The 16,035-nt window shown below is 40.2% G+C and overlaps 1 protein-coding gene across 1 annotated transcript; it reads left to right on the forward strand.

The window, feature by feature from the left end:
* The first annotated feature begins 48 nt into the window (after nt 1-48).
* LOC129408744 (7-alpha-hydroxycholest-4-en-3-one 12-alpha-hydroxylase-like) lies at nt 49-1,817 on the forward strand. The gene is given in 2 exon segments (XM_055153100.1): nt 49-516; nt 519-1,817. Coding segments are annotated over 2 exon segments (699 nt in total). The 3' UTR covers nt 750-1,817.
* Nucleotides 1,818-16,035: the final 14,218 nt, after the last annotated feature.

Below are 16,035 nucleotides of genomic sequence, written 5' to 3' on the forward strand. Positions count from 1 at the left end.
ATCAAAGACATTTTCAACCTGCAAAGAGAGCAAGGTATACCAGAGATAATGACTGACAGATACATGTTTGTACTACTCTGGGCATCTCAGGGCAACACTGGGCCTTCAGCGTTTTGGCTTCTCCTCTACCTTATGAAGGACCCAATTGCAATGGAGGCTTTGAGGAAAGAAGTAGATAAGGTCCTTAAGGAGTCTGGGCAGGAGGTCCGACCTGGTGGTCCTCCAGTCAATCTAACCTACGAAATGCTCATGAAAACACCAGTTTTAGACAGTGCTGTTGAAGAAACTCTTCGTATTAAAGCAGCACCGCTCTTCACCAGACATGTCCTTCAAGATATGACCCTGGAAATGGCTGATGGTCATCAGTTTTTTATCCGCAAAGGAGACCGCATGGCTGTTTTTCCCTACGTTTCTGTTCACATTGACCCTGAGATCCACCCTGACCCATACACCTTCAAGTACGACCGGTTCCTCACTCCAGAAGGTACAAAGAAAACAGCTTTCTACAAAGGAAACAGCAGAGGGTCAAATACTACAGCATGCCTTGGGGGTCTGGGGTGTCCATGTGTCCTGGTCGCTTCTTTGCCACCAACGAGATCAAGCAGTTTGTTTTTCTTATGCTGGTCTACTTCGACTTTGAGCTGATGAACCCAGATGAGAAGATACCACAAATCGACACCAGACGGTGGGGATTAGGAATCATGCACCCGGACAGAGAAGTCAAATTTCGTTACAGGCTTAGATATTAAATGCACAAAACTGCCATGATCTTTTTGCAGTTCATATTGTAAAAAGTAAAAATGGGCCAGAACATGCAGAACAAAATATGTAACTTCTTTTATCTGAAATAAATAGTAGTTTGGTGCTTCGATTGTTGATTCTGTTAAAATGTGCACTGTTTCTCATTCCTTTATGTAGATTCTCCTTTTTTAAGTGTAAGTTGTCAATCGCTCTCTGAGATCAGAAAGGCAGGTACATTTTTATCCAAGCATGTCGTTCTATTAGTGTTGGTGACTCGTTCTCACACATAAATACATAAATACATTGGTTTGTTTTTTGATAACATTGTGGCACATCAATAATCACTTTTCCCTTTTTATTTTTGGTTATATGTTATAGCCACGGGTTCCACGAGATTTTTCGTCAGTGCTTAAACTTTTAGGTGTGAAATAAAGTTAGACAATTTTATCTGAACTTTTTTCTTTTGGCTTATTTAATAATAAATCACATTAAGACAAGAACATAGCCATTGTCTCGCTTCCCTTCAGAGTTCTGCACGGGTCCATTTTTGGAGACCCACACTGGTCGGGACCTTTGTGGTACAGCACCGCACCATGATACCACAAATCGACACCAGACGGTGGAGATTAGGAACCATGCAACCGGACAGAGAAATTAAGTTTCGTTACAGGCTTAGATATTAAATGCACAAAACTGCCATGATCTTTTGCAGTTCATATTAAAATAAGTAAAAATGGGCCAGAACATGCAGAACAAAATATATAACTTCTGTAATCTGATGAAAATCATATTTTGATGCTTTGATTGTTGATTCTGTTAAAATGTGCACTGTTTGTCAATCCTTTATGTAGATTCTCCTTTTTTATGAGTAAGTCGTCAGTCACTCTCGTCGTACATTTGATTCACCTGACCCACCCGTGTCTAATCACTACCAGCCCGTAAAATTCTCCAACATTAAAACCCGCCCATTTCAGCAGCTACTTGCAGGTACCCGACCCGGTGCAGGACTCTGCTTCCCTTGTGACCGTGGGGAGTCTGCCACCGCGAAGAGCCTGCTTCTTGTCTCCACATCATGTTGTTTGTATTGTGATTTTAATGCTTTTTTTTATTCTGTAAAACACTTTGAATGACTCTGTGTACGAATTGTGTTATACAAATAAACTTGCCTTGCCATAACAATTTAATAAAGCTACTTTTTAATCATACTACATTGTGAAAGAGAATGTTTATTTTACTGATGTAGTAAATGCAAACTGTATATACTGAACCATTTTGGAATAGAATTAGAACATATTTTATTCATAGTTGTATATTGGATGTGGTTTGACAGCCTGTTAGTATAAAAATGATTATTTGTGGCCTATTTTTTTCTACTCCTGCACTTTATTTATGCAGCTGAGCCTTCAGTACTATTGTTATCTATGTAACTGTTATTATTAATCTAGAAACCATGACAGCTCTACACATGTGTAATGTACTTACTACACAAAATATACATTCATGATGCCTTTACTGGTCAGCTTCTATGTAAATACTCATGGAACGAAAGAAGAAAGACAGATGAAAAAGTGACACCAAACTTTTAACTGGCAGTACACCAGGACTCAACCAGGCCAGAGAAGACTAGCACCAAATAAGAACTACAGCAAGACTTAACCAGGTCTTGAATGTTTAAGAAGGGAAAAACCAGGTCTAAAACAGAGAGAACTAGACCAAAATTAGAATTTACTTCCCTCAAGTAACTGCAGAACAACTTTATATAAATATAAAAAATATATAAATAATTTCTATGTATAGTGAGTGTGCTGGTTTTATGTACTTTTGTGTGATCGTTGTTGTACTTTTCCTTGTCCTGTAGATGATTTTACATCAACCTGCCGAGGGACTGAAGATGGAAATGAGCCATGCTGGCTATAAACTTTACAAATTTACATTTTTAATGTTCATTAATATGTGCTGTCCCTTTACAAATAAATAAATAAGAAGAAATAAAAGTTCAATCATACTGAGACTTTCTGAACTGACTACAGCCAGGAAATAGTCGTATTATATCAATTAATATCACACCAGTATCTGATATGAATATTGGATCAGTGCATCAATCTAAGAATTACCAAAGTATAACATTTCTAAGAGTAATGGACTAATCACAGAATAAACCAGGGCTGAAACAATAAAAACATGAGCACAAGGTGAAAATCTAGGGCTTAACTAGAACTAACCCAGTGCTAAACTAGGTCTAAACCAAAACTTAACCAGTATCAAACACTGTTGGGCAAGTTACTTCAAAACTGTAATGTGTTATTTATGACTTGTTACTGTCATTTCACAATCAGTGAGCAAAGATGCTGAACTTTTGCACAATATATGAACTGAACCGGGACTAAACCAGAACTGAATGAGGACTGAATCAGGACTAAACCTGGACTGAACCGAGGACTGAATCAGGAGGAGTGAACCAGGACTAAACCAGGTCTACACCAGAAATAAACCAGAGCTGAAACAGGACAAAACCAGGTCTAAACCAGGACTAAACCAGGTCTAACTCAGGATTAAACCAGGACTAAACCATTTCTAAACCAGAACTAAACCAGAACTGAACCAGAGCTCAATCAGGACTAAACCAGGTCTAACCCAGGACTAAGCCAGGTCTAAACTAGGACTAAAGCAGAACTGAACCAGGACTAAACCATGTCTAAACCAGAACTAAACCAAGACTAAATCAGGATTGAACCAGGACTAAACCAGGAGGAAACCATGATTAAACCAGGTCTAAACCAGGACCAAACAAGGACTAATCTTGATCTCGGACTTGGAATCTAGGACTGCCCCTGAGAGAACCCTGAACCCGTGGAGCAGGGTGTCCGCGAAGTGCGATCGGGCGTCAGCTGCTCTTCGCCCCGTGGAGCGTGGAGTTCTGCGTCGGTCCTTTCACCCGCGGTCACCCGACGGTCTACACGGGCGCACCTCCGGGCCCGTCCCTACATTCGGAACCGTAACGATGGCGTTTCACCGCTGCTGATCTCGCGGTGATTTTAGCGAATTTGTTTGAAGAAAAACCAAAAACCCACCACTTCAATCCAGGTTCAAAAGCACTGTGACGCGTGTTACATTTGTACCGAGTAAAATATAACCTTTTTTTCCTTGCAATGCCTTAAATTATTGCGTTACAGCAAAAAGCAACGCATTACAGTAATTAGTTACTTTTATAACACGTTACTCCGGACACTGGTATCAAACGTGGACTAAACCAGGACTCTGGAAAACATGTCAACAGATCTGGACTAAGGCTAGACTGAACAGGGTTTAAAAAGGACTAATATTGACTTGGCAGGGCTGAATAGTTACGTTTACTTTACACGTTATATTTACTTGTGTAACCTTTCACATAAATTGTACTTTTAGTCTGACTTGAGTAATATTTTTAACAGAAGTAACAGTACTTCTTCTTGAATAAAAAATTCTGTGATGTTTCCCTCTGTGAGCAAGTCTACAAGTGACAAAAATACCAGATTTTGTGCGTTTTTTTTAAATGTTTTTTCATTTTTTACATCCCAAGTTGCTCTTTAAGCTTTTCCCAATACTTTTTTACATTTCTTGGACCACTACTTTCTACTTCTGCCTGAGTAATATTATTTTGAAGTAACATTACTGTCACCTGAGTACAATTTTTTGGCTACTCTTCTTGCTGGACTTCAGTATGTTATTCCAAAAGTCCTCTCGCTATTTTGACAAACTTCTCTAAAACACTTGTCCTACGCGTCGTGTATTTGTGCCGTGTTTTTTTGCCCCACGTTTTGACAATTTAACTACGCCAAATCCCCCACCCCCGTCCCTCTCCTCCCCCAGGCCCAGGCAGACGGGACTAACTGGGCCCCACGACGCAGCTCCGCGGTGGGACCCCCTCCAGGCCTGTTGCCGGGCAGAAAGGCCTCTCCACCCCTCGCCGTGATTGGCCCGTGCGGAGTCCTTTGCCCCGCCTCTTGGACAGGAGCAAACATTGGCAGGGGCACCTCGATCTGACCGCAGGCTATTTGGGATGTGTGCTAAAGTTAGATGGGTCATTTGCAACTCATTTTCTTACAAGTTACACATTTAAAGTGATAGAATAAAAACAGAGAGTTAAAGTGTTTTCATGTTTTTGTTTTTCTAGTTCTGGCTTCGCTTGTGCTTTTAATATTTGTTACAGTTTTACATCAGTTTGAAGCAGAATCCCTCAATCAAAATACAGCAACAACTGTGAAAACAAATAATAAAAAATACAGTTGGACTACTCACTTTACTAAAACACAGTTAAGATCATTATACAGGGTGTCCCAAAAATGTTTACATCATTTCGCAGGCCAATAGTATCGGTGAGTGTCTAGAAACAGATGAAGATTTTATATTTAATGTTTTATTTTTGTTTTGTTTTCAGGTTGAGCCGTTCACTCCCAAAGAGAAATCATTTTGTGTTTTGGTCGCACAGTTACCCAAGACAGTGCAGCATCACTTAAATGCAAAATTTGGAAAAACTTCACCCATAATTCGTTTGCCAGTTGGTGAAGTTTTTCCAAATTTTGCGTCGAAGTCACGGTTCAACGCGAGCAGATTCCAAAACGCAACATGACTTCTCTTTGGGAGTGAACGGCGTGGCTCAACCTGAAAACCAGGGTTCCCACAGTCATGGAAATTCTGGAAACTGGAAATTGAAAGTGTCATTTTCCAGGCCTGCAAAAGTCATGAAATTTGGTAATTTCAATGAAACTTTTGGAAAAGTCATGGGATTTTAATATCTCTTTTCACACAACTACAGCGTTCTGTCGTTTGGCGATTATGATTATTTCCAAACTTTTGCACCTTTTGTTTAAAAGAGACGACAATAAAAGCACTGACAGGATTTTGAATGTTAAAAAACTATAAAACCAAACCATAAGGTGAGTGGAAAAAGTTAACATTTCATATTTAGCCCTAAAAGTCTGATCAATTCTATGAATGTAGGTGCCGTAAAGTCATGGAAAATTCACTTTAGGTCATGAAAAATCATAGAAAATTTTGAAATTTTGTCAGTGAAAGAGTGGGAACCCTGGAAAGCAGAAGAAAAATAAAACATTAAATATTAAATCTTGAACTGTTTCTATACACTGTGTGAAAATTTCAGATTATTTCAAGAATTGCCAGAATGATTGATCTGAGAAATGATTTTTTGGGACACCCTGTATTTAAGATATTACAATAAAAAAATGCTATTCTTTTTCAGAGTTTGGATATTTTTTAGGTTTGAATTTTTATTTTCTGGTCACACTAGAGAATTACATAACTGTTACCTAGCAACCACCATGTACACTGGGGCAAAACTCTTGTTATGTTCACAGAAATAATTATTTGACAAACACAAATACAAGAAAACACATGTATTTTGTTGAAATCATGCTCAAAGTATCGGCAAAAACTTGTAAATTGTGGATAAAATGTGTGGATAGAATTCTCCCTCGTGTGATGAAGTCTCTGAAACAGAACTCTGCACTTCCTGTAATTAACCAGTTGCATGTAAATATGTTTTTATTTACAGTCTGCGTCATCATTCACCATATTTTTCGGACTATAAATCGCATCGGATTATAAAACGCAATATCAATAATGTTGAATTCTCTCGTCTATTTTCATACGTAAATCGCAGCAGATTATAAAGCGCATTAACAGAAACAAACGGACGACACTTGAGACGATTAATTGGCAGATCGTGGCGTTACCTCCCTGTCTTGGTGAATTACAGATTACAGATTACATATCCCAAAATGTAGTTTGTAACGTAATCCATTAAATTACTTAAAGTGAGTAACGTAATCTGAATACTTTAGATTACTTGATTTGCTGTAGAGAAGCAAAGACTAAGATACTTAACTGTATTAAAAATATTATTGATAGAAGAGGAGGAGACACATCTGCGCAGCTTGGTTTAGTCCTGTTAAATCCTGTTTTAGACCTGGTTTAGACCTGGTTTAGATCTAGTTTAGATCTAGTTTAGACCTGGTTTTAGTCCTGGTTTAGATCTAGTTTAGACCTGGTTTTAGTCCTGGTTTAGACCTGGTTTAGACCTGGTTTTAGTACTGGTTTAGTCCTGGTTTAGACCTGGATTAGATCTGGTTTTAGTTCTGGTTTATATCTAGTTTAGATCTGGTTTTTAGTCCTGGTTTAGATCTATTTTGACCTGGTTTAGTCCTGGTTTTAGTCCTGGTTTAGTCCTGGTTTAGACCTGGATTAGATCTGGTTTAGTCCTGGTTTAGATCTAGTTTAGATCTGGTTTTAGTCCTGGTTTAGATCTAGTTTAGTCCTGGTTTAGATCTAGTTTAGACCTGGTTTAGATCTAGTTTAGACCTGGTTTAGATCTAGTTTAGACCTGGTTTAGATCTAGTTTAGACCTGGTTTTAGTCCTGGTTTAGACCTGGTTTTAGTACTGGTTTCGTCCTGGTTTAGACCTGGATTAGATCTGGTTTTAGTCCTGGTTTATATCTAGTTTAGATCTGGTTTTAGTCCTGGTTTAGATCTAGTTTAGACCTGGGTTTAGTCCTGGTTTAGTCCTGGCTTAGTCCTGGTTTAGTCCTGGTATAGACCTGGTTTTAGTCCTGGTTTAGTCCTGGTTTAGACCTGGTTTAGGTCTAGTTTAGACCTGGTTTAGATCTAGTTTAGATCTGGTTTTAGTCCTGGTTTAGATCTAGTTTAGACCAGGTTTTAGTCCTGGTTTAGATCTAGTTTAGACCTGGTTTAGATCTAGTTTAGTCCTGGTTTAGATCTAGTTTAGTCCTGGTTTAGATCTAGTTTGGTTTAGTTTAGACCTGGTTTAGATCTAGTTTAGACCTGGTTTTAGTCCTGGTTTAGACCTGGTTTTAGTACTGGTTTCGTCCTGGTTTAGACCTGGATTAGATCTGGTTTTAGTCCTGGTTTATATCTAGTTTAGATCTGGTTTTAGTCCTGGTTTAGATCTAGTTTAGACCTGGGTTTAGTCCTGGTTTAGTCCTGGCTTAGTCCTGGTTTAGTCCTGGTATAGACCTGGTTTTAGTCCTGGTTTAGTCCTGGTTTAGACCTGGTTTAGGTCTAGTTTAGACCTGGTTTAGATCTAGTTTAGATCTGGTTTTAGTCCTGGTTTAGATCTAGTTTAGACCAGGTTTTAGTCCTGGTTTAGATCTAGTTTAGACCTGGTTTAGATCTAGTTTAGTCCTGGTTTAGATCTAGTTTAGTCCTGGTTTAGATCTAGTTTAGACCTGGTTTAGATCTAGTTTAGTCCTGGTTTAGATCTAGTTTAGACCTGGTTTTAGTCCTGGTTTAGTCCTGGCTTAGTCCTGGTTTAGTCCTGGTATAGACCTGGTTTTAGTCCTGGTTTAGTCCTGGTTTAGACCTGGTTTAGGTCTAGTTTAGACCTGGTTTAGATCTAGTTTAGACCTGGTTTAGACCTGGTTTAGACCTGGTTTAGATCTAGTTTAGTCCTGGTTTAGATCTAGTTTAGTCCTGGTTTAGATCTAGTTTAGACCTGGTTTTAGTCCTGGTTTAGATCTAGTTTAGACCTGGTTTAGATCTAGTTTACTCCTGGTTTTAGTCCTGGTTTAGTTTCCAGCAATGAGTGGAATTACCGAAAATAAATAAATAAAAATAATGTGAAAACAGGAAAATACATCCGTGTAATCCATTTATTTCAACAAAGTAACTGTAATCCAATTACCACTCACTGAAACAGTAACTGTAACCGAAGACAGTCACTCATAATTTGTACTCTGATTACTTAACTCCAGTACATGTAATCCGTTACTCCCCGACACTGTGTAACATCGATCAGAAAGCAGAGTAATATGAACCGCGAGCTCGTTACCGAACAAGTTTACGGTTGTTAAATTGCCACGAGCTAAAGTCAGGTCATTCCACAGATGATTGTTCAACATCTGACATTGCGCAATAACGATCCTGCTAATGTTTTCCCTCCGGCTCCGGGCCCCTCGGCGCTGAGCGTGTGTGGAGGTGTGAATGAACCATCTGCTCCACATGACTGCACCTGCTCTCACCTGGGAGCACAGGGGGAGAGGGAGGGGCTGAAGGTTTCCAAACGCTGTGGATGTTAAAGAGCCCGCACCACATTTTTATTTATTTTTTTTTTTTTTACGTATGTGTTTGAGCTGATTGTGCCTGATTCCAGGACTGAACCAGGACTGAACTTGGACTAAAACAGGACTAAACCAGGGCTGATTCCAGGACTAAACCAGGACTGAACTTGGACTAAAACAGGTCTAAAGCAGGACTGATCCCAGGACTGACCCAGGACTAAACCAGGACTAAAACAGGTCTAAACCAGGACTGACCCAAGACTAAACCAGGACTGAACCAGGACTAAAACAGGTCTAAACCAGGACTGAATCAGGACTAAACTAGGACTGAACTTGGACTAAAACAGGACTGATCCCAGGACTGACCCAGGACTAAACCAGGACTGACCCAAGACTAAACCAGGACTGAACCAGGACTAAAACAGGTCTAAATCAGGACTGACCCAAGACTGAACCAGGACTAAAACAGGTCTAAATCAGGACTGACCCAAGACTGAACCAGGACTAAAACAGGTCTAAACCAGGACTGACCCAAGACTAAACCAGGACTGAACCAGGACTAAAACAGGTCTAAATCAGGACTGACCCAAGACTGAACCAGGACTGAACCAGGACTAAAACAGGTCTAAATCAGGACTGACCCAAGACTGAACCAGGACTGAACCAGGACTAAAACAGGTCTAAACCAGGACTGACCAAAGACTGAACCAGGACTGAACCAGGACTAAAACAGGTCTAAATCAGGACTGACCCAAGACTGAACCAGGACTGAACTTGGACTAAAACAGGACTAAACCAGGGCTGATTCCAGGACTAAACCAGGACTGAACCAGGACTAAAACAGGACTGATCCCAGGACTGAACCAGGACTAAAACAGGTCTAAATCAGGACTGACCCAAGACTGAACCAGGACTGAACCAGGACTAAAACAGGTCTAAATCAGGACTGACCCAAGACTGAACCAGGACTGAACCAGGACTAAAACAGGTCTAAATCAGGACTGACCCAAGACTGAACCAGGACTGAACTTGGACTAAAACAGGTCTAAACCAGGACTGACCCAAGACTAAAAACCAGGACTGAACCAGGACTAAAACAGGACTAAACCAAGACTGATCCCAGGACTGAATCAGGACTAAACTAGGACTGAACTTGGACTAAAACAGGACTGATCCCAGGACTGAACCAGGACTAAAACAGGTCTAAACCAGGACTGACCCAAGACTAAACCAGGACTGAACTTGGACTAAAACAGGTCTAAACCAGGACTGACCCAAGACTAAAAGCCAGGACTGAACTTGGACTAAAACTGGACTAAACCAGGTCTAAACCAGGGCTGATTCCAGGACTGACCCAGGACTAAAAGAGGACTGAACCAGGACAGGAGTAAAACAGGTCTAAAAAAGGTCTAAACCAGGTCTAAACCAGGACTAAACCAGGTCTAAACCAGGACTGATCCCACGACTGAATCAGGACTAAACCAGGACTGAACTTGGACTTAAACAGGTCTAAAGCAGGACTGACCCCAGGACTAAACCAGGACTGAACTTGGACTAAAACAGGACTAAACCAGGGCTGATTCCAGGACTAAACCAGGACTGAACTTGGACTAAAACAGGTCTAAAGCAGGACTGATCCCAGGACTGACCCAGGACTAAACCAGGACTGAACTTGGACTAAAACAGGTCTAAACCAGGACTGGACTGACCCAAGACTAAACCAGGACTGAACCAGGACTAAAACAGGTCTAAACCAGGACTGACCCAAGACTAAAAACCAGGACTGAACTTGGACTAAAACTGGACTAAACCAGGTCTAAACCAGGGCTGATTCCAGGACTGACCCAGGACTAAAAGAGGACTGAACTTGGACAGGACTAAAACAGGTCTAAACCAGGACTGATCCCACGACTGAATCAGGACTAAACCAGGACTGAACTTGGACTAAAACAGGTCTAAAGCAGGACTGATCCCAGGACTGACCCAGGACTAAACCAGGACTGAACCAGGACTAAAACAGGTCTAAATCAGGACTGACCCAAGACTGAACCAGGACTGAACCAGGACTAAAACAGGTCTAAACCAGGACTGACCCAAGACTAAAAACCAGGACTGAACTTGGACTAAAACTGGACTAAACCAGGTCTAAACCAGGGCTGATTTCAGGACTGACCCAGGACTAAAAGAGGACTGAACTTGGACAGGAGTAAAACAGGTCTAAAAAAGGTCTAAACCAGGACTAAACCAGGTCTAAACCAGGTCTAAATCAGGGCTGATTCCAGGACTAAAAGAGGACTGAACTTGGACAGGAGTAAAACAGGTCTAAAAAAGGTCTAAACTAGGACTAAACCAGGTCTAAACCAGGTCTAAACCAGGTCTAAACAGTATGAGACCTAACAGTAGGGTGGACATACTCATAAATTTCTCATATAGAAATAATTTCTCTCTTGAGGTCAAAATAAGTCTGACGTATACAGTCTGCATCTAATTATTCTATTGTCCGATAATAAGGATGTGTGTGTTAGCATGCTAGTTGCTGTTTGCTTTGTCTTAACGTTAAAAGGTCCTATATTGTGTAAAATTGACTCATACATAACAAGTCTCGTGTTTTGTTTCATTCACATGCGTTGGAGTAATCCTTTTATTATTAGTCAGTCTACATCTCCAGAGCTCAAAATCCTCTGTTCCACTTTGTGATGTCATGAAGTAGTAGTTTTCAAGTTAACAGCTTTTACCTTCAGTTCAGCAGACAGTCTACGTGTGAAATCATTCCAACGATTCTAGTGAAAGTGTATGGAGTTTAAAAACACAGTGGAGCTCTTCCTGTATCACCACATGACGTCACAAGGTGGAAGAGAGCGTAATCCGAACGAGAGAAGAACTCAGCCTAAATATGCAGGGTTTGTGTGTTAAATGTGTGTGGAAAAAACAAAACAAAAAAAACACAACTCCAAGTATGTTTGTGATCAGGAAACAACATTATAACTAAAGAAATTTACGGGCTCTTTAACAGTACGTTTTTTAGTTATTTGGACATCAACTTTGTACTACTTGGAAGTACTTTTACTACATGGAAGCTGCGGCTGACAGATGAACCTTTTCTATATTGTATTACACGGTTGGATTAGTTTCCAGGGTCACATAGGTTGGATGCTGATTCCCTTTATAATCTCGGAGATAATAATCACGTTACATCATCAGCGCAATGTAACTTTTCCAGGAAACCGTCTCATAACCGAGCTCTCTGTGTCAGGACGGCAGTGGAGCAGTGGGGTAATCCTTCAGCCCGGGAGCCACGAGGTCAGCAGTTTGATTACCGCTTGAGTACGTACTGTTGTTATGTCTTCCTCATGATCACAAAAACATGGCTGGTTGAGACCGGAAGAGCATCTGGAGTACAATACCGGTCAAAAGTTTTAGAACACCACACTTTTTCCAATTTTTTTTTACTGTTTACTCTTGACCAAGAACATATTCTAAACTTTTGATTGATGAAAGTGTCCACCTTTGGCAGATATAACAGCTGAACACACTCGTGGCTCGTTCTTTTTACAATAGAAATCAAATATTCTTCAGAAAGTCTGTTACAGAAGTTCCTATAAATATGTGGCACTTGTAGGTCGCTTGGATTTTACATTTCTGTCCAGTTCATCTCAACCCAGCTGGATGGAGTTTAAGTCTGGACACTGTGCTGGACACTCCATGTTTTCAAGCTTTACCATCTTGTTCTTTTTTCCTGAGGTAGTTTTGTATGGAGTAAGAAAGCTGTCAAAAATATTCGTGCCCGTAAAATAGAAATCCGTGCATATTTGGCTGTAGTTGCGCATAAAATAAATATTTGTAAACTCTCAAATGAGTCCAGTCGTACATAAAATATATTGTGTGTATTTTATCCATCAGAATACGAATTGAAAAATTACGACGTCATGAATTACAATCACGAAATGAAAATTTACGATTACGCTTTCATCAGTACGAATACGAATTCACAGACGGAACTTTACTGTCAAAAATACGTCATCACTTCACAGACATTATCCATCGAGCAGAAGAAACATCGATCAAGATCAAGACTGCGCAGCTCAAGTTTGTAGCAGAGTAAAAACAGAGTAAAAGCACAAGAAGCTACAACAGCGACCAACAAGTGGGTTAATTAAAATCTATTGTAAAAATGTCTTGAATTCGGGAACCGAACGCTGCTGTATAATATTGTGTAGAAACACCTCCTTTGAACGGGAAATTGCACCTATATGTTAGATAACATAGTGGAGCCAGTTGGCGAACATCAGACGTAACGTTATCCCAGGACTAATTAACAAATATCAGGTTCTCTGTATGTTTAGATTAAAACATTCACGGCTACAGCCACTCTGTTTTTACCCTCTGCTACAAACTTGAGCTGCGCAGTCTTGATCTTGATCGATGTTTCTTCTGCTCGATGGATAATGTCTGTGAAGTGATGACGTATTTTTGACAGTAAAGTTCCGTCTGTGAATTCGTATTCGTACTGATGAAAGCGTAATCGTAAATTTTCATTTCGTGATTGTAATTCATGACGTCGTAATTTTTCAATTCGTATTCTGATGGATAAAATACACACAATATATTTTATGTACGACTGGACTCATTTGAGAGTTTACAAATATTTATTTTATGCGCAACTACAGCCAAATATGCACGGATTTCCCAAATACGCACGGATTTCTATTTTACGCGTACGAATATTTTTGACAGCTATCTTACTCCATAGTTTTGGCAAAGCTTGGACTTGTATTTTGTATCTTTTACCTCTGATTGTTCAGTATTTACCTTTGTACCATTTCAGGCTCTTCACTGGACTTGCCTGACTTGAATTGCAATAAAAAACTGAAAAAAAATAGGGTATTAAAACTAAAACTTTTGACTGGTAGTGTAGCAATCGGGTAGATAGATGCAGGTGCCGGTGTTGTGCAGGGAGTGCTGGGGGTTCTCCAGGATGGACAGGAGTTTGTTTAGGGCCCTCTTCTCAGCCACAGACGTGAATGAGTCAAGCTCTGCACCCACTACATATCCTACCTTCCAACACCAGCTTATCCGACCACACAGCGTCCTTCTTGAGGCTTCCACTCCGGCAGATCACAGTGTCTGGCAGAACATCAGCTGGAGCTTCTGGCAGATGTTAAAGGACTTCAACCTTTTGAGAAAGTACAGCGTGCGCTATCCCTTTCTGTAGAGCAGGTCTGTATTCTCTGACAAGTCTAATCTGGACTGAAATCAGCTATAAATCACCATGCGACTGGTTAAAGGGACAGTCCAGAATTTCCTAGTGAGCCAAAGTGTTGGAGACGTGTGGAGACACTTTTAAAAAATATTCCATCCAGTCCTTGCGTTTGCAGAGGTCGTTGATGCTAGACTAGTGCATGCCAATGGCCATAGTTATCGTGCCACTAAAAACATCTTATCCACTCCACAAAACACCGACGCAAATCTATTATTAAACCAGACTGTCGATGTAAATGTCTGTGTCGATAGAATAATTTTAGAAGTAAAATCAACCTTGCATTTGAAGGATTTATGTGTGACCAGCAGCAGTGAGAAAGCAAACTTCCGCTGCTGAGAAAATAGTCCCTCAACGTGGGATGATTACTGCGATGCAAGGTTAGTTTTATTACCTGGTCCCCGAAGGGTTGACCAGGTTTTGTATTCAGTCTGTGTGTGTGTGTGTCTGTCCACTCGCGATAATTCTGCCATTTATGGACCGATTGTCACCAAATTTGGTACGTGGGTCAACGTTTTTGCCCGACGTTTTTGGTCATAACTCCGCAAAGGATTGAGCTAGAGCAACGGGAGTGGTCTCAAAATCTCAGAAAAATTATGATCTATTTATAATTCTATGCCTTTGTATAGTAAAATATGAATAGTTTTCGAGATAATCACTAATTATAACAGTTCCTTTCTCTTTCAGTGTAGCCGTTAAAATTGTAATTGGAACAAACATAATTTCCATTTCTTGTTTTTCTGGTGATACACGACACATTGATCTACAGTCACACAACTAACATACACACAACTCATGAAAAATTACAATTTTGGTTACACACTAGTAAACACAGACATTCTCATGTGTGACCAAACATCAGACAAACGTTCATGGGCCTGTACAGATACACACATTACATTGTGGATATAATGATCATGTAATATGGGCTGGGCTCCTCATAAACTGCTTCCGTGGTGATGAACTGACCCCACTGATGCCTCATGGGGACCAGGTTGCTATTTCTGATTGCGCTTGTTTCAAACATTATTCTATCACATGGACAGTCTGGTGTAATAATAGATTTTCTTCGGGTGTTTTGTGGAGTGAGTAAGACTGTTTTTAGTGGCAGGATAACTATGGCCATTGACATGCACTAGTCTAGCACCAGCGACCTCTGCAAATACAAGGACTGGATGGAATATTTAAAAAAGTGTCTCCACACGTCTCCAACAACTGGCTCACTAGGAAATGAGGTGTCCAAAATTCCAGACTGTCCCTTTAATATCCTGTAAAAGGGCCATATAACACAATTTAATTTTCTGATCTATGTTATAATGCTGATTCTTCATCTCAAACCCTAAACGCTCATGTGGTAATACAGGAAGTGCTCCACTGTGTTTTAAAACTCCGTACACCTTCACTAGAATCGTATCATTTCCGATCTCTACTGAAAAAAGGTCAAAGGGAGCTGTTAACTTGAAAACTGGAGCAGAGGTTTTGAGCCTACTGCGCAGGCGTATTCAAACATGTGTGAATGAAGCAAAACACAACTCCAGGTCTGTTTTTGCCAAGGAAACGACATTATAACATAGACCAGAAAATAATAATGCAGTATAGGCCCTTTAAGATTATGTTTGGGACTAAATTAAACATCTAAATTAGAAGAATGCCGTCTTCCTGGCTGTATTTCAGATAGCAGTGACCCACTTGGAGAGACGTGAGTGAGGGAAGCTTGTGTACTTGTGTACTTGTGTTTGGGTTTGGTCCAGGAGCAGGGGCAGCAGGACACATGCAGGAAAAGTCTGCCTCTTAACCCACATAAACATGAATTCATTTACCTGGTTTACAAAGCACATATTTAAATGTGTTGAAACTACTTTTTGGTATTGTTTTCAGAGTTTGCAAAGTGATATTGTCATACTCCCAGAACTGTTTTTTTTTTTTTTCCCCCCTATCCATGGGTTTCAGAATGATGTAAAATTA

The sequence above is a fragment of the Boleophthalmus pectinirostris genome, unplaced genomic scaffold (genome assembly GCF_026225935.1).
Source record: "Boleophthalmus pectinirostris isolate CB_2022bp ecotype Guang Dong unplaced genomic scaffold, ASM2622593v1 HiC_scaffold_17, whole genome shotgun sequence".
NCBI lineage: Eukaryota > Metazoa > Chordata > Actinopteri > Gobiiformes > Gobiidae > Boleophthalmus > Boleophthalmus pectinirostris.